Source organism: Pteronotus mesoamericanus, unplaced genomic scaffold (genome assembly GCF_021234165.1).
Source record: "Pteronotus mesoamericanus isolate MK-2021 breed Mesoamerican mustached bat unplaced genomic scaffold, CSHL_Meso_final scaffold_1186, whole genome shotgun sequence".
In the NCBI taxonomy this organism is placed as follows: Eukaryota; Metazoa; Chordata; class Mammalia; order Chiroptera; family Mormoopidae; genus Pteronotus; species Pteronotus mesoamericanus.
Genome location: NW_026555302.1, coordinates 7,014,260 through 7,034,239, shown reverse-complemented (window position 1 = coordinate 7,034,239; position 19,980 = coordinate 7,014,260). Strand labels below are relative to the sequence as shown.

General features: G+C 34.1%; 1 protein-coding gene across 4 annotated transcripts in view; it reads left to right on the top strand.

Annotated features, from left to right (window-relative positions):
• CEP350 (centrosomal protein 350) overlaps nucleotides 1–19,980 on the top strand; it is a 114,089-nt gene that overhangs the window by 68,678 nt on the left and 25,431 nt on the right. For 3 of the 4 annotated variants that reach the window (XM_054587700.1, XM_054587699.1, XM_054587698.1), the window contains 5 exons: nucleotides 4,118–4,264; nucleotides 6,539–6,696; nucleotides 12,633–12,755; nucleotides 13,822–14,021; nucleotides 18,484–18,695. In XM_054587700.1, coding sequence (XP_054443675.1) covers nucleotides 4,118–4,264; nucleotides 6,539–6,696; nucleotides 12,633–12,755; nucleotides 13,822–14,021; nucleotides 18,484–18,695 — 840 coding nt within the window. The remainder of the gene's footprint in view (nucleotides 1–4,117; nucleotides 4,265–6,538; nucleotides 6,697–12,632; nucleotides 12,756–13,821; nucleotides 14,022–18,483; nucleotides 18,696–19,980) is intronic. The other variant, XM_054587701.1, reaches the window with a different exon arrangement.

The following is a 19,980-nucleotide window of genomic DNA, read 5'->3' as shown; positions in this document are numbered from 1 at the left end:
TGTTTCCAGTTACTAGTTACCCTGTTAGATGGCCAATGAATGCCATCATTTGAGTTATATATTGTGTTACTACATAAATAGCCTTTTCTTTTAAGTTTACCCTAGGAAACATTACTGATCATATGAACTTGAAAGAATTCTGAAGTTTGGTTTTTGTAAAAAAAAAAAAAAAAAGAGGAGGTTATATCTTTTTAATCCAGAAAAATTGGGTTTAAAAAACTTTGTTATTTTTGCCCTGGCTGGTGAGGCTCAGTGGATTGAGTGCCAGCCTGCAAACCAAAAGGTCGCCAGTTTAATTCCCAGTCAGGGCACATGCCTGGATGCAGGCCAGGTCCCTGGTTGGCGGCATGTAAGAGGCAGCCAGTATCTCACACAACAATGCTCCTCTCCCTACCTGTCTCCCTCCTTTCTCTTCTCTCTAAAAACATATAAATAAAATCTTTTAAAAAATAATACAAAAATTTTGTTGTTTCAAAAATTTAAATAACTTTTTACAATGTTACAATAGTTTTCTGTTTGTAAAATACAATAAAAACTAGAGTTACAGATATTTTCTCGCATTCTGTGAGATTGTGTTTTCACTTCAGTAGTGTCCTTTGAAGCACATCGCGTTTAATTTTGATGAATCTAATATTTTATTTCATGCCTGCTGATAACACATTTTTTTAAATTAGGTTTTATTAGGTGTCATTATTTTGTTTTAAAGATTTACTTATTTATTTATTTTTAGAGACGGGGCAAAAAAGACAGGGAGAGAAACATTGATGTGAGGGAAAAACATTGGTTGTTTGCCTTCTTGTATGTGCCTAACCGGGAACTGAACCCACAACCCAGGCACATGCCCTGACTGGGAATCTTAACTGGCGACTGTTCTCTTTGCAGGATGACACCCGAACAACTGAGTCACACCATCATGGCACATTTAGTTTCTGTTAGTTTGAAAATGTACTTGTTTCATATTAATTTTTGAAGCATATTTTCACTGGGTATAGAATTATTTCAGCATTTTTAATGATGCCATTTTCCAATTGTCTATTGGTTTCCATTGTTTTTATGGAGAAGTCTGTTTTCTTAGTATTTTACTTCCATGGGCTGCTCTTAAGATTTTTTTTCAAATGTGTCTTTGATTTGTTTAGTAGTTTTGCAATGATGTTTCTAGGTGTCTTTTGTATTCATAACTATTTAGGGTTTGCTTAGCTTCTTGAATCTGTTGTTTGTTGTATTTCATCAGTTTTTGAAAAGTATCTCTTGTGTAGCTTCTGCCCTATTCTTTTCCTCCTTCCTTCAGATGCTCACAGTAGGCATTTGTTAGGCCTTTTGACCATTTACTAAATCTCTCTTCTACTCTGTTTTGTTTTCATGTTATTCTTTGAAACATTTTTAAAAAATGTTGTGCTTCAATTTGGAGAGTTTTTCTTTTTCTTTTTTTTTTGACTGGCCTTTGAATTCATTAGTTACATGTTTTGTGCACTGTCATGTGTACTGTTAAATCCATTTAATTAGATTTTTTTTTCAGTTCTTTGTTGAAATTCTCTACATTTTCATCTATTTTTCTATATTCTTTTGAATACATTCATAATCATTTTAATTTTTTTGTCTGCTAATGCTAATATTTGGATATCTCTGTCTGCTGCTATAGATTGCTTTTTTTTTTTTTTTTTTTTTATCATATTGTCCTTTTTGCATGCCTGGTGATTTTGACTGCTGGACACTGTATAAATAACTGCAGGGCTCCAGGAGATGTTCTCTTACCTTAGAGAGGATCCGTTTTTCGCTCTGCCATGCAGTTAGGGTGCTCAGCTGTTCGCTTTAATCCTTTTGGGACTGGTGAGCTGGCTTGGCATTGGGCTGCAGCATTGGCAAGCCTCAGTCTACTTATGTTTTACATTGACACTCACTAGGTTGTGATCCTCCAGGGATTCAGCTGAAAGCCAGGTAAACCTTTCTATCAGCACAAAAGAGGGTGGAGATTGCTGCTCTGCTTTTGAGAAGTTTCTGATTTAGTTTGTTAGCCTTCTCTCTGTGCTGCTTCAGAAGAGGCAAATATTTTGAGGAGGAGACTGAGTTTTTCATGGAATTCCATTTGACTTGAAAGGATTACACAGATACAAAAATTCAAACTTTCAAGCATAAGTCAGAATTCTGAAAAATTTCTATCCACTATTGAATTTAATACTAAAGAACTTTTGAGATCAGTGATGATATTAATTAATGATTTCCAATTGACTATAATAATGTGAACATTGGGAAGATCTGCATAACTTACTGAACTATCATTTTCTAATGATGAATGCATGATATTTTTAAAAATCACTCCAGACAATAGAGATTTACAAAACTCAATATTCTTTTCAATAAATTTTTTTGTTTTAGAAAATATAGTAACTTTCTTCAAAATACATATAATGCTATTGTATACTCATGAGAAAATGAGAATAAAAAAGAGCAAATAATGTCTTAGTATTATGAAAATAGTTTCACCCTAAGAGACCCTGAAAGGATCTTGAGTGCCCCCAAGGAGTCCCATGGACCATACTTTGAGGACTGCTGTTCCATAGAAACTAATATGTGTGTCCAAGGAGGCCAAAAAATGCAAGGATGTTCATTGTGGCATTGTTTATAATAGTAGACAGCAACCTTATCCAACCATACGGTAATAGATATTTGAAATATATATACCTCTAATGTAATTTTATACAGCATATAGGTGTAAATCAGCACAGCAATATCAGAGGCAATTTTTAGCCCTGACTGGTGTGACTCAGTTGGAGTGTCTTCTTGTAAATTGAAAGGTTGCAGGTTTGATTCCCGGTCAGGGTACATACGTAGGTTGCGGATTTGATCCCCAGTCAGGGTGCAAATGGGAGACAACCAATTGATGTTTCTCTATCTCCCTTTCTCTCTCTCCCCTACTTCCTCTCTCTTTAAAAAAAAAAAAAAGTCCTCAAGTGAGGATTAAAAAAAAAAAGCAATGTCGGTAACTAAAGCAAGACTGAAAATATTTATGTATGATATTATTTATAAAATTTAAAAACATACAAACCAAATAGTATATGTTGTTGCAGGTAAGTACAAATATTTGTAGAAGAATTTTAGAAGAACGTACTGGAAGCATACATTCCATGAGAATGTTTAGGAGTTGGGGTAGGGGATTGCATACTGGTTTTATCCGTAATGTTTAATATTAAACCCTAGGAGAAACTATGGCAAATTATTAAAAATTGTTCATTTGGGATTTTGGAAATGAAATATTTATTGTCAACTATTCTGCATTTTTCACATAGTTTCAAAAAAAATCTTTCAAACATTATTGCAAGAAATTATAAGTAACATATTGTTAATGTATTATGCTTAATTTTATTGATAAGAAAACATGAAAAAAGTTAAATTTTAACAATTATTAACAGTATAGTGTATCATCTTTTGCCCACTTAATTAGCAACAGAACTTAATAATATCCTGTGTGGAGAAAGTTTGGTACAGTGTAGTCTTACATGTTTCTGGTGGCATTTTAAGTGGAGACAATTCTGTTTAGAAAGCAATTTTTATAACTATTTTAAGGGCCTAAAATAATTCTTTTTTTTTGACTTATTTGTGTCACCTCTCTCTCCATATCTCTTGCTCACGTGCACGTGCTCGCTCTCTCTATTTATTTATTTTGAATCTCTCCTAAAGAATTAATGCATAGTATGAAACAATTACAGACATTAAGATTTGTTGGTGATGGTAAAATATTTTAAGGGATTTAAGAGATTAGCAATTAAAAAAAGGTTACATTACTTAGTTTACTTGATATGCAACTATTAAGTGTGTAGACTAAGTAACACTATGGAAGAATGTGAAGGTTATATTATGTTTACAAAGGGTATATGAAACAGAATTACAGTCTGTTGTAATTACAGTTATTTAAATTAAAGGATTATGTTAGATTATTTTAGATGGGTAGAATGATGTGACTTTTTCCTTTTTAAAATATTTACAAAGTTTTCAATGTTATTACTTTCATCTTAAAATACTGTATATATTTATATGTGATGACTGGATGTTCTTTTTAAAATATTACTTTGGACATTTTTTCCTCCAAATCTCAGTACCTTTCTAACTCTTTAAACCTTAGGCAGAAATTAAACGTCTTCAAGAAGCCAATAAGGCAGCTCGGAAAGAAAGACAACTGATCCTTAAACAGCAGGAGGAGATAGAAAGGATCCGACAGACCACCTTAAAACTTCAGGAGAAGTTAAAATCTGCAGGGGAGAATAAATTGGTAAATTACATGAAATTCTTATTTCTTTGTTTTCTGCCTCATGCTGCTTGCTAGTACCTAACCCTGCCTCATTTTCTAATATGATGGGAACGTTCATTCTAGCACCAGGATATAATGATGAACTAGGAGAGATTGTTATGTATGTGCCTTTATGTATAGTGGCAGTATTTTTTTATCATGGAATATTCAGCTTTGAAAGGGACACATGGCATGTATATTAGCTTAAAAATGGTTTCCATTTATGAACTCTTTTGAGACAAAGAGCCTTGTTCTTCCTTAGCAATCCAGATATATTCCTCAGATTTAATGAGGGAGACTGTTTTTTTGCTCTTTGTATGATACTTATTTCAACTATCCAGTGTTAATATAATGATACATGGTTCAAAGGAGATACTCAGACAAAAACAAAATTTGGATCTATTCTGAGATACTGTAAAGTATCAATATAGCTAGTGTTGGAAAACCCAACCTGCATTGCAGTATAGTTAAATTACTCTCTAATATTCTTTGCTTTGACTTTTAAAACGCACCTTAAATTTTGAAACAATCTTAAATTTATAAATTTCTACCACAGTACAAAACTGTTTTCTTGATTTGAGAGTATTTTGCTAGCAATTAACATCGATATATTACTATCATTTAATCTGCAGACATGTTTCTCCAGCTGTCACAGTCATGTTCTTTTTACATGAGTTCAGAATCACATATTGCATTTAGCTTTCATGTCTGTTTGGTTTTCTTCAGTCTGGAAAAGTTCCTTGACTCTCATGACCTTGACACTTTGGAAGCTTACGTGCCAGTTAGTTTGTAGAATGTTCTCCCACCTGGGCTTGTCTAGTTTTCCTCATGATTAGATTCAGGTTGTGCATCTTTGGCAGGAACATCATGTAAGTGTTCTCAACACTGTGGCACCTGATTTTGATTTAACGCAGTAATGATGATGTTCCCTTAAGGTGGCAGGAACGGAAAAGAGATGGAAGAGGGCTCTACTTTGTTTATGTTGTTCACAAAGTAAAAACAGTCATAGCCTGGCCAGGTAGCTCAATTGGTTGGAGCAGTATCCTGGTAAGCCAAGGTAGTGGGTTCGATTTCCAGTCAGGGCACATTCAAGAATGATACAATGAATGCATAAGTATGTGGAACAAAAAGATCAATGGTTCGTTCTCTCTCTCTCTCTCACACTCTCTCTCTCTCTCCCCCCCCCACTTCCTCCCTCCCTCCCTCCCTCCCTCCCTCCCTCCCTCATCCCCCATACCCTCTTCCTCTCTCTCTAAAGTCAGTTTAAAAAAAAAAACAGACTTTGCCTTGGCTAGATGGCTTAGTTGGTTGGAGTGTCATCCCATGTACCAAAAGGCTATGGGTTGGATCCCTGGTCGGGGTGCATACAGGAGGCAACCAATTGATGTTTCTTTCTCTGTCTTTCTCCTTTTCTCCTTCTTTAAAAATCAATAAACATATCTGCAGGTAAGGATTTTTTTTAAAAAGTCATGATTTTTTCCAACCCATCGTCCAGAAAAGTTGAGAGAATAAATGGCAAAAGTTCATTAGAAATAATATATTGATTAAACCAATGGCTCCTAAATGTTTTTTTCTAAATGTTCTTATTATAAACTTTTTAATTGGTAAAAATATTGTTATCTATAAGAAATATTTATAGAAAAGAGATCCATTCATCAGTGTGATGAAAATAATTATGTGTTCCCTTCATTCTTCGTGTCTGCACATATATGTTTTATATTGTTATAATGTCTGTAATTTTATATTCCTTTTGAGTGGTTTAATTTTTAAAAATTAGAGGGGACATTTAGATACCAGGTTACTAGTGGCAGGAGTTATCTTAATTTTTTTTTTTTACATCTTAAAAAATTATTGCACTTTGACTTTTATTTAATTTTTTTTTAATTGACTTTGGCGGGGGTGGGGGGAGAGAGAGACAGTGATTTTTGTTCCACTTGCTTATGCATTCATTGATTGCTTCTTGTATGTGTCCTGACCAGGGATCAAACCTGCAACCTTGGCCTATCGAGATGATGCTCCAGCCAACTGAGCAACTAGCCTGGGCTTGCACTTTGATAATATATGTAATCATGTGTAAAATATACAAAATATGAAATGTATATTTTAGCCTGTTTTAAATATATGATATAATTTTGTCCTTTAATACCTAAATTTTGGTTATTTTATAAATACTGTTTTGAAATGACAATGTTTATGATCACTGGGAAATCTTAAACTCCGGTAAAATTGTAACTCTTTACCCCCTTTTCTTTGCAGGACTCTCATAGTGATGATGATACAAAGGATAGCAAGGCAGTTAGTCCTGGCCCGGCCGACGTGGAGACCCGCAGCCCTTCCCCGATTTCCGTCTCCAGCAGTGAAACCAGCAGCATTATGCAGAAACTGAAGAAAATGAGAAGCCGCATGGATGAGAAGTAATTCATTTTTTATAAATATCTTGTGTTTACATTGAAAGTAACAGTAACAAATAATATTTAATGTACTTCATTAGATTAGATTTATATAATATAATATTTTATGGTATCAGTAGTATTTTAACACAATTATTAAGTCTGCCTAGAAGTAAGCTCACTGTAGATCTGATTAATAAAACAAATATTATTGTTTTCCATACAGCGGGTCCCTTATTTTAACAATCAAAGTAGTAGTTGCACATACACCCATGACAATTTTTTCTCCTTTCTTTTACTAAAAGTTAGGAGAAGTGTGAAATTGGCACCTTCTCTGAAATGTGAGGACGGGTCTACTGACTTAGGGGAGCAACTAATTAATGGCATATCCTGAGGTCGTCTCATCCATCCTGTGGCTGCCCGACAGGTGTCAGGCTTATTCAAGTAGAAGAGTGTAATTGAACCCTGAGAGTAGGTGTGGAGTGCTCAGGTGAAACCACAAAGCCTGAAGTTCTCCTGGGATGTTGAATGATTGGCACTCTGCCACTCTTTTAAAACGTTCCTAAGTCTAAGTTTTTTAAGGCTCTTTTAAAGAAAGCTATTCCTACTTACATGTAGCTCACTTGTATGTCAGCTTTGACCATATAAAAGGACATTTATGTGAGAGTTTACTCTTTTAGATGTATATTTAATTAAAAATTGTTGCCAATTGCTGCTTGTACACCCTATCTTTGACTGTATAACTTCCACCTTCTTTAAATATGGAAGAGACCCATTACAGATTTTTGTTGATGGCCATTTTATCTTAAGTTACAATTTGAACCACAGATGAAACCTAAGTTTTTTCTTCATATCTTGGTAGTGTGTACCACATATTACCAAATTTAATAGTTCTCTATTCATAAATATGCTCTGTATTCAAAATAATGTTCTATATTCATTAAATCAATCTATGATTTGATTAGTTTCTGAACAGCCAAGCAGTTATGTAAATCAAATCTTAGTAAATATTTACTATAGGTGCAGTGTTTTACATTGGGACTTCATTGCCTAATTGAAATTGCATTTCAATAACTTAATATTGACATTTCATAACTTAAAAATACCTAAATTGATTATAAAAATAAATTTAAAAAAGTAAATACAAATTTTAAAAATAAAAAAATATAAGGGGGTGAAACCAAATACCAGTGTGTAAATATTCCTTTTGGACGATTTCCATGGGATAGGATAATTAAAGCTTCTTCAAATAGGAATTTATTGATATTTAAACTAGAGATGCTTTCTTTCCTTCCTAATAAAATTTTCCCATAGTTTGTTTAGACATGCTGTATTGCTCCAAGGATCTCTGAATTCAGAGTAATCTCTTTCATAAATTTTCATAACTGATGGACAATGAACATCTGTCTCCAAATGTCTTTGAATGATAAATGTTGGAGGAAGGACAGCTAATGGAGTAATGCCTTCATTGATCCCTTGTTGTCTATATCAGTAAGATCTTCATTGCTGGTCTCTATGAATAATAACCAAATAAGTTTAATCATGCGTAGAAGAAACTGCTCACCCTTGTTTATCTGTGAGATTAGTCTGTTTATGTGGTGCTTATTTCAGGTTTGGTTCAGCCTTGTCAAATTCAAGGTTGAATTAATTTATTCTGTTAATTATTTTCTCAGAATTCAAAATATTAAACACCTAGACTTTTTGTAGTATTGTTCTCCCTTTCTTTGTGAACTGCTGCAGTAAACTTATGAGAAGTTTGTAAGAGAGAATAGGCCTTGAAGCATTCATGGCTTTTTTTTTTTTAAGTGACTTCTTGATTTGTTGTTTGAAGTGATACAGTTGTGTTTGTAGGTAGGGATTGGGTGAAGACAGTAGTGGCAAAGAAATTAGCATTAAGATTTGGATGGCAGTGCTGAAATTAGAGGATGAACAGGAGTATTTTCCAACATTACCAGCTGAAAAAGAATACTGTAGTTATGCAATATTCTTTTATCTCAGAACAAAGTAATGTGAAAACTAGTTTTTAAACACCATTCAAATCATCAAAAGCTTTAGAATTAGATCTTCAGCAGCTCAGCAAATAGTTAACTTTGCTATAGTTGACACCCAATAATAACAAAATCATTCGAGCCTTTGCTGCTAGGCACTAATATTTGTTCTGAGGGATATGAAGAGGAATCAAACGTGAATCTTGTCCTCATAAGAATTGATAGTCTAGGAGGAAAAAAAAAAACAAGTATCATGTTTCTTTAGAGAAGTATATATAAATCAGTAAATCAGTTGCTAAGGAAGTTCACAAGAGGAAGAAATTTATACTGAAAAGAGTATACCAAGGAAATTTTCATGGATGAGTGTTTAGAATTAAACATACTTTAGAATTAGAAAGTACTGTATAGCTTAAGAAGAAAAAATCAGACACAAACATATTATTTTTTGGTTTGATCATTGCAGATCAAGGCAGCATGGAAAGTGAAGCCTGTGGTTACAAAACTTCATTTTGTAACATTCATTTTAAATATTTAAAAATATTCCCAGTTAGGAGTAAATGAATTTACTTGGTTTTAGTCAAAAAGTTAAATAGCCCTGGCTGGTGTGGCTCAGTGGATTGAGCACCGTTCTGTGAACCAGAAGATTGCTGGTCTGATCCCCAGTCAGGGCACATGTCTGGGTTGAAGATTGAGCCCCCGTCGGGGCACATATAGGAGGCAACTGATCAATGTTTTTCTCGCACATCGATGTATCTTCTCTGTCTAAAATTAATTAAAAAAATATGTCCTCGGGTGAGAATAAAAAAAATTAAAACACATTTTATTTTTACTTATAACAGTATAGAATTAAAGAGTTACAGATCCAGAAAGAATTTTAAAATGATTTAGGGTATTAGGTTTTTGTTTGTTCTGTTTAATATCTTTCAGAACCAAATAATTTTAGAACTGGAAGTTTCATTTAAAATTTAAATCCTCTTTCAAATTATAACATGGTTTTACAATCTGTCAGAACAATCTTAAGTTACATTAACTCAGTAGGAAAAAAGGGTTCTCATTTATGTCACATGGTCTAGCAGTTTGTTGTGGTATTTAAAAAACTATGAGGAGGTACTTGAATGGAGAAAGAAAGAATCATAAAATGATGGAGCTTTTGAAGGGCTCTTAGGGAAGACATCTAGTAGAGTCTCTTAGTTTTACAGGAAGAAACGGATGCCCACAGATTAAGTTACTTGTCCCAAGTCACATACATAGCGTAATGGCAGAGCTTGAACTAGAATCTGCTCTGTGAACTTTAGCCAGCTAAAGGTAAAGTTGAGCTAAGGTGGCCTATCTGCTTTGAGCCTCAGGTTTTTCAAAAAAACTATACGGGCGCTGGCCAGGCGGCTCAGTTGGTTGCATTGTCATCCTCATGTACGAAAAGGTTGACAGTTTGGTCCCTGGTCAGCGTACATATATCAGTGTTTCTCTCTATCTCTCCCGTTTCCTCTCTAAAATCAGTAAAAGATATAAATACCCTCCAGCGATGATTTAAAAAAAGAACTACATTGATGACTTAAAGTTACCTAAGTAGAAACTGACCCTTAAACTGGAAAAGTGCCCATTGGCTGATTGCTGGATTGAATAGCTGCATAGGTCAAGTTTAGAGTGTGAAAGTGTGACTTTAAAAGGAATCACTTATTCATGAGTTTCTTTTTTCAAAAAAATTTTTATAATGATTTTTTAAAAGATTTTATTTATTTATTTATTTATTTATTTATTTATTTAGAGAGCGGGTAAGGGAGGGAGAAAGAGAGGGAGAGAAACACAGATGTGCTAGAGATACATCAGTCAGTTGCCTCTTTCACAACCCCAACTGGGGGCCTGGCTCCGCAACCTAGGGATGTGCCCTGGCTGGGAATTGAACTGGTGACCTTTCAGTTCAAAGGCTGACACTCAATCCACTGAGCCACACCAGCCAGGACACTCATGAATTTCTTGAGATTAAACATTATAGGAACATAATCTCCATACTATATTAAATCTATTATACCTGTAATCCTCGTCCACTGTTCTGTTACCATCAGAGAGGCCTTGTTGGTGTGATGCCGTAATACCAGTTATAAAGTATATTAGTAGCATTTTCTATTAGTAGACATGTATGTCTCTATGATTGACAGATTTTATTTATTTCTTACTTGTACAGCATCTTGAAGGAATTAACTGTAGTGTGAAGTACTTCTTTTACCTCAATTTTACTTTCTTCAGCTTTTAAAGGATACTCTTTATTTCTAGAATATACTATATTAAATAGGAAACATATGCTCTGGGAAGGAGTTCTAACTTTAAGTTAAACTTTTTTTATACTGTTCCTTAAACTATTTTCTTTTCTTTTTTTATTGGCCATTTCTTTTTGTTGTTTACTTCTAACCTAGAACTTTTGAATATGCTTAATATTTGCATGTGAAAAAAAAGATCAGTATTTGTTTTAATAGAAAAAAGTAACCTTTATTAGGCTGAACAAAAAATTAAATTGTATCTCTTTACAGATTATTTCACATTTCAATATTCTACTTTTTGTACTAGGTCATGCATGCATTTAGCAGTTGTACACTTAAGAGGGTGGGTGAAATTTGAATGTTATGAATAGATTTTTTGGACCTTTTGCCAAGTACATGTGTTTTTGCATATTTTGATACTTGGCATCAAAATAAGTTTATTATACATTCATAAAGAATGGCAAGGAAGATTGCAGTGTCTTACTGAAATTTGACAACATTGTTTTTCCTTGAACATTGGTGCAGAAAATCAAGGCAATCCAGATACTTGTGCGTGCGCGCGCGTCTGTGTATGAGTAAATGAAGGGGAGTTGAAATAGTAAGTTGTATGCGGGAAACAGACATTGAGATAGTCTGTTTTCTAAAGATATGTATGTAGGCAAGATTCCACATACTTTTTAAAAATCCAAATGACTGGCTGGATTTACACCTAGATTTTCTCACTTCTGTGATGTACTGATATTATTCCTTGCCCTTCCAAGGCAGTAAAGATTGCCTTGAGCTAGAAGTTATTGTTGTGTGCATGGGAACAGGAGCATGCTCTGTCAAAGAGAATTAACCTTTCCATACTATGACTAGACTTACTTATTTTTTCATGTATGTAATTACCTATTTACTATTTAAAACGAAGGGAAACTAGTCGGGTTTGGGTACTTTTATAACTTTAACATACGTAATTTTCTTACCTTTAACCTTATGAATGAGCTGTCCACAGCATGATTATTCTTAATGGCAGTATTTATTGGGACTAGCTTAATTCCTAATTATGTATCCTGATAATTTATAAGATGGGTATTGTATATCAATAGTATTATTCAAGTAGGCCCTTGTTAAATATAAAGCAAGATAACCTCCGCTAGGTCCAATTAGTAGCAATAAGCTTTATGTTGTAGAGGTGAACAATGTATTTTTAGTGTAAGTTGATATTTAAAATTATTCTTTTCAAGTTGATCATGATGGTAAGGTTAAGTAAGACAAATGTAATGGTTTTTAATTTAAGTTCAAGAATTAAAAATATGAGGCAAGGTGCAGATATAAAAATCACTTGCTCAAGATAACATATGTATGTAGAATTGCTGATACATAGGTTCACATCCATAATTGTGGTGGTCTTATGTTAAAGCCTATGGGAAAACATATTTAGCTCCACAATATACTTATTGCTTTATTCACAAACAAGTAAATTTACCTAGAAGTATAGGTGATGGTTAAGCAGCATTTAAGAAGAAAGGCATGTTTATTCAGAAATCATTGGTAAGATCTATAAAAAATACATGTTTTATATGTCACACAGTATAACACTTGCTTTAACCAAGTAGCTTGTGATGTTCTTTAGGAAACATATTAAAAGTTCTTCACTCAGCTCTTATGCTTTCCCTTTCTCATTCTTTCTGCCTCTTGATCTCTTGGTTTTAAAATCTTCCTCCTTATTTTGTAGACACTGCTCTCCTGTTCACTACTTCTTCTCTGTCTTTACGTCTCATCACTGGGCCTCTCTCAGTGTCTGTTTTCCCAACCTTCATCCCAAATTCCAGCTGTATATCTACAACCAGTTGGTCAGGTAACTTTGCACCTTTTTCAGTGCACTCTTTGATAGAGCATGCTCTGTTCTTTTTGTTTGTTTCGTTTGCTTCTTTTTTTCTTTCTTTTTTTTCCCCCCTAACAGCCCAGAGGCCTCTTTTCAAATGTCCCATAGAAACCTTTTTGTTTCTGCATTAATTTGACATGCTGACTGTTCAAGAAATGGAGTGGCAGTTCTTGTGCTTTCTAATGAGTGTCCATTGGGTACCTGGGCGCATTTTTTGTTGATTAGCTGCCGCTACAGATCTCACACCAGTCATCTGAGCAGCCCACCTTTTATGTCGCATCTACATTCAAGAAAAGTTTAATAGTAGCTCTTTAACTGGTCAAAAAACTTTTCCTAAACCAGTAAGTTCTCCTAATGTTTAGAAATTAATTTCAAAGATGGGATTAAATTGAGAAATTTGAGGTATTCGGTGCATTCTTTTACTCCAGTAAATAAAGTTATGTTTATATGCATACTGCATCTGACTGGTGCTCAGAGTCCTCTCCATGAAAAGCACATCAACACCTGACATTTTATCTCTTAGGTAGTGGCTACCAAACTCACTATACCTGAAGCAAAACCAGATTGAATTTGAAAGTAAAAGGCAAATCGGGACATAAACATGTTTTTTGTTTGCTTGCTTATTTGGGGGCTTTGGATTTGTTTTCTGTTGTTGGTTTGGTCTTTGTCGTTTTGAGTTTGTGTGTTTTCTAGCCTGAACCTTCAGAAAAAAATGCCCTTATGTCTTCTCTTATGAAAAAGAATCACCTATGAAAAATGAATATATATTATAGGTCATGGTTGTGCAGATGTCCTGAAGATTTTTTCCCTGAATTTACCACTCTTTTTCCTTTGCTACTCTTACAAATAAAACATAAATTCTCTCATTTTCTGAATAAGTTGACTCATCTAAGTTCCTATGATCTCAAACTTTTTTCAGATGAGTAGTAGGTATTCTTTTTTACACAGCTTGTTGATAAGGTAATGAGTGATAGTGCTCACAAAGTGGTTTCTGCCTACAGATTTGCTCTCTCACTGTTCTTTAATGGCGTGACCATAGGTTTCTGACCAAAAGGGAGCAAAAACTAATGCAACGGCGACAGCATGCAGAAGAGTTGCTAGAGTGGAAGCGGCGTTTAGATGCAGAGGAAGCAGAAATTCGTCAAATGGAAAAACAAGCTTTGGCTGCCTGGGACAAAGAATTAATAAAGCCCAAAACTCCTAAGAAAGAGCTGGAGGAACAGAGAACAGAACAGAAAGGTAATAAATACTAACTATTACAAACTAAAACCTACTATAACAAAAGATTTACTTCATTATTAAAAGTGTTAATGATTAAAGGTGATGAAGACAATACAGGAACAAATCCTACAGAAATCAGAAAGTTGAGAGAATACTGTAAATACTTTTATGCTAATGTACTTGAAAACTTAGAAGAAATGGGTAAATTCCATGAAATGGAATGGGGATATTCTATAACCAAGTAACTGGAGTTTAACACATATTAAAAAATTGATAATGTGGTGAATTACTTAGACAAATTAAAGGAGAAAAAATACATGACATCTGAATGGATTGGACTCAGAGAAGTCACTTAATAAAATTTAAGAAGCATTTGTAGTAAAACAAATCTCAGGTCAAAGTAGCAACAGAAGGGAACTTTCCTTTACCTTATATAGGATATCTGTTAACAAAAGCAACAAACCAAACCTAAAACAGACATCACACTTAATGGTAAAACATAGAAGTCTTTCTCTTCAGATTTAGAAATAAGACAAAGATGCCTATTTTCACCTGAGTGAAGGGAAGAAGCAAAACTCTTCTTTATTATGGATAAGGCTGTGCACATAGAAAATCTAGTATTCACATGGCAGTTATTAGAATTAATAAGTGAGTTTAGCAAGGTTGCTGGGTATAAAATCCATAAACAAAACTCAATTACATATCTGTAGACCAGGAGAAATTGTTTAGAAAAATCTAATTTTTAAAAGAGATACCATTTATAATAGAAATAAAAAATATGAAGTACCTAAGAATAAACTGAACAGAATGTATACAAGATCTTTATGTTTATAAAATTAAGAATTTTCTTGAGACATGAGAAAAGACTAAAATAAGTAGAAAGCTTTTCCGTCTTCACAGATTCAGTGTCATAAAGTTGTTAATTCTCCCTGAATTTATCTACTGATTCATGACAATTTAAATTAAATACCCAGCAAGATTTCTTCATAGGGCTTAATAAGCTCATTTTAAAACGTATATGAAAGAGCAAAGAACCAAAAAGCAAAGACACTCCTCAAGAACCACAAAGTACAAGAACTTATTTGATGAGATATCAAGTCCTCTAGAAGTATAATAATTTAAATAATATGCTGTTTGCACAGATAGACAAATAGACTGTGAAACATTCTAGAGAAAAATCCAAGCAGAAAAGGAAATTTGAGTTTTGACACAGGTAACTTTGCAGAATAGTGAAGAAAGGAGGGACTCACCAGTAAATTTTTATAGGAGGGAAAAAATGAAGTTGGATCCCTACCTAACATAAAAAAAGTCCATCTCAAAAGGCAAAGAAAAGCTTAAATGTGACAATTAAAACTATAAAACTTTAGAAGATATTGTAAGGGAATATTTTTATGACACCAAGGGGTGTGCAAGATTTAACATGTTGTACAAAACAAAAACCATGAAGTGAAAGATTGATAAATTGGACTTCAATAAATTAAGAATTCCTGTTCATTAATATACCACAAAGGGAAACAAGGTAAGAGATTTGCAACATATCTTACTGACAAAGGAATAATATGTAAGCAACTTCTATGAATGAAAAATAAAATGATAACCATATTTTTAAAAAACAGGCAAGAGCAGTCACTTCACAAATGAAGAACTCCAAATGGTGAATAAACATGAAAAGATGTTAAACTTCATTAGTGTCAGGGCATAAAAACCATAAAGAAATACCATTGCGTACCTGTGTACATTTCCTCAAATTTTCTGGCTTAAATTCCGCCCCCCACCCTCACCCCCCTTCTGGAGGCCAGAAGTACAAACTCTGCATGTTTGCAGGGCTCTTGGTACCAGAAGACAATTCTTTCCTTCCTTCTCCCGGCATCTGGTGGCTAAAATATAGGCATTCCTTGTATCTGTGTAACTTCAATCTTGCGTAGTCATCTTCTTTGTGTCTGTCTTGTCTTTTGTATCATAAAGAAACTTGTCACTGGCCTGGCTGGGCAGTCCGGTTGGTCGGAGCGTTGTCCTGTACACCAAAAGGTTGCCGATTCCCCCAGCGAGGGCACATACCTAGGTAGGGGTTTGGTTGCCAGTCGGGGCAGTGCTACAGGGGGCGGTCAGTCAGTGTTTCTCTCTCACATGGATTTTTTTTTTCTGTCTCCCCCCACACTTTCTCTCTAAAATAACATATTCTCAATAAACATATTCTCAGGTGAGGATTTAAAAAAAATAAAAAGAAAGAAACTTGTTATTGGATTTAGGGCCTACCCACATTCTCTAGGATGATCTCATCACAAGATCCTTAATTGCATCTGCAAAGACCTTTATTCCAAATAAGATTACATTCACCGGTTCTGGGGGTTAAGACATGGGCATATCTTTTGCAGGGGTTGTGTGGGTGATCATTCAAGCCATTTTCAAGTAACTAATCAAACCTGTTGGTATGTAGGTGGAACAAAGAATGCTATTCTACTCCTGGTTATAGACTAAAGAGTACTGAAAGCTCGTTTCCCAGGAGAGATTTGTATATCTATGTTTATAGTAGCATTATTTGCAATAGACAAAAGATGAAAGCAACCCAAATATCTATCAACAGATGAATAGATATATATATAAGGTGGTACATACATGCAATGGAATATTATTCAGCCTTAAGAAGGAAGGAAATTCAGATAGGTTATAACATGGATGAATCTTGCAGATATTATGCTAAGTGAAATAAACCAGCCTCAAAAGAACCAGTATTTTATGATTCCACTTATAAAAGGTACCTTGAGTAGTCAAATTCATAGAGACAGAAATGGAATGGTTGTTGCTAGGGGCTTGGAGAGGTGAGGAGAGAATCAGTAGTTATTTAAGAGTATAGAGTTTCAGTTTGGAAAGATGAAGTTCTGGTGGCAATGGTCGCAAAATAGTGGGGATGTACTTAATCTCACCAAACTCTACACTTAAAAGTGGTTAATATTGTAAGTTTTATGTTAGGTGTATTTTACCACAACTTAAAAAAATAAATATAAAAAAAGTCAGGTTGTATAGCACAAGGTCTAGAAAGACACAACAACACAGCAACCCTTACCTGTCTGCCATTGGTTTATCTTTGGCATAAGGTGTGGAAATTGTGTAGGTGAAAGTGACAGGGGATAAGTGTATGAACTAATTGTTCTACATCCTTCTGCACGGTTGGAAGGTTGTTTGTTTTGTACTACATTCTTGTACCACTTTCATAATTAAAAAAATAAGGGAAAAGGCAAAAAAAAAAGGAAGACTTCCAAAATGAAGCCTTCTACAGACAGCAGATTGGAGAAACTTCGTGGTTATCTCTCAGGAGGTAGTAGTATGGGTGACTTTCACTTTTTTCTTTATACAATCTTTATATTGTTTGAGGGACATAATGCTGAAATGTGAAGGATTCTTCTATTGCCTACTACCTAAAAATTAAATCATTTTCTAAACGATTTTAAATTTTTTCCACAGTATGTCTTGGAATAGATAAATATCCTGACGATTTTTAGAATTCCTTCCTTCATTTAACCATTCCAATTGTGCAACACATGCACAATATAAAAATAAACCTTTTTACATTTTGACCTGAAGTGCTTTTAAGTGTCAAGTCATTGGGCCCAGAATATTAAGTGAGGTTTAGAATTAAGTATACCAAGTATTAGCAGTACTGACCCAAGGTGAGATAGAACCTAATTTTTGTGGGACATTATACCTGTAGAGATAAAGAGGCAAAGCAGTGTACATTCATAAGATTAATATGTATACATTCCTAAGTATAATATTAAGAATTTCCTGTTTAGTGTCAAATATATTTGGTTTCTTAGAATGAGCAGAGGCCACAATGGACAAGAAATTCCAGAGGCAAGACAATGTTACAAATTCTGAAACTGCTAAATGAAATTCATAGTGTATCTCCACTGATGCATGAGCTCTAGTTTACTCATTTTTATTGCTATGTAGTATTTCATCATATAAATATACCACAGTTGATTCATTTTACTGTCAATAGACGTTGGCCTTCCAGTTTTTGATCATTATAACAGTCCAGCCGATGACCACGGGCATGTCTCCTGCTGTTCACATGCAAGAATTCTCTAGGATGTATCCCTGGGAGCGGAGTTGCTGCATCATAGAGTGTTCTCATCTTTTCTGAATCCTACCAAATTGTCTTCCAAAGTGGTTGGACCAATTTTCACTCCTAAAGGAATATGTGATTGTAATAACTCCTCATCTTCACTAACACTTAGGTTGTCAGTAACTATCATAGCTGATTATATGTTACAGATAACCTCTCAGTTTGTGTCAGCCAGAATTCTTAATTAGACTAACAAATTTGATAGTGAATGTGGTCCATTAAGTGATGGGATTAAAAATTGTATCTAAATGCAACTAGTGAAATTATGCTAAAAACAAACATATAGTATAACAGTGGAACATTTCCCTTGACCAAGATTGTGTACTTTTTCTTGTTTTCACCCTCTCTTCCTAGAAATAACAAGTGAGGCGGATTCTCCAGTACCTTCCTACTCTCGTCTACACAGTGAAAGTTCTATTCCAGAAGAACTGGGCAGCCCCGCTGTTGACTATATACCACGTGAGCCCACCGTTCAGGCGCAGCCAGGCAGTCCGGATCACAGTGTACTTACTGAAGACATGGTGTTTTCTCAAGAACTGGAATCTTCTACGTCTCCTAGTAAACATGTAAGTTTTTGTGTATTTACATCTTAAAGCTTTAGGAAAAAACCTAAAAGATATATTATTAATGGTTATATTCTTCTATTAATGGCAGTGTCAACTATCACTCATACCTGTAATATGCAGGAAATAACATTGGAGTAGAAATAAAGCTTTTCATTGACTCCTAAAGATTTATGTATGACTTTTAGCTATAGCAGCGTTTATAATATTATATGCTATTAAGTCTATTAATATTGAGGGTATAGGAACTTCTAAAGTCTTTGATAAAGATAATGTGTGGGAACATAACAAGTTACTTTAAAATCTGTGTTTTTCATATAATAGAAATAATAACTTAAATCATACCAGTGCACCTTTTCTACAGTGTAGTTAACTCCTCTGTAACTCAATCAGAATAAAAGTAAGGTTTCATCTTTTTAAGGCAGATCCGAAATGGTTTTTGATTCTAAATTAGAATAATGGTCACTTTTAGAATAAGAAAGTTTTCCACATTGCCTTTAATTCTATACTTCATAAATAAAACTTAGCTTGGAAAAATTTAAGCTACAATCTTAACTTTTTTTCTTTTTAACTTGATTTTATAATGTATATAAAGGACTTAACCTAACAATATCAAATATTAAATGAACACAAACATTGTTAAGGCCTATGTTTCCAAAAAGTAATCCCCCTAAATTCAGAATGGCATATTCTTTGTTAAAGTGTATTTTTGTGGACGTGAAGAAAGAAGAGCGTTTCCCTGTTGGAGATCAGTCAGAGTCATGTGTGTTACAGCACTTGAAAAATTTGGAGAATAAATATCTTTTTTTTAAATCCAGTGACGAGCCCTTTCCATGTTATGTTGCAAAATATTCCAATGCTTTGTGCAAGTACTTAAAAACAGTGCTTTTAGATTATAAAAAGCTTCTATTTAAATTATCATGTTAGTGATTTCTTGGTTGTTTTCTGATATAATGGGCTTGTTGTATAGATAATGTACTTGCCGTGTGATTCCTACCTTTCAGGAATTTACAACCAAACTATGCCTTTTTACACACTCTTACTGTTTTATTACTTCCTATAAATTGATTAGATTTTACCTAGTATCCTTATTGAGTTTCGGATAGCCATCGTCTGATCAAATATCAAAAAACAGGCTTTTTTTAATCACAAAAAATATATATCAAGGAAATCAAAACTAGTGTGTCTTGAAGTGGTTTTTATAATAAAAACTAATGTTTATTGAGTGCTTACTTATTAAGTGCCAGGCAGTGTGCTAGATGGCTGGCGTGGATTATCCTCACAGTGC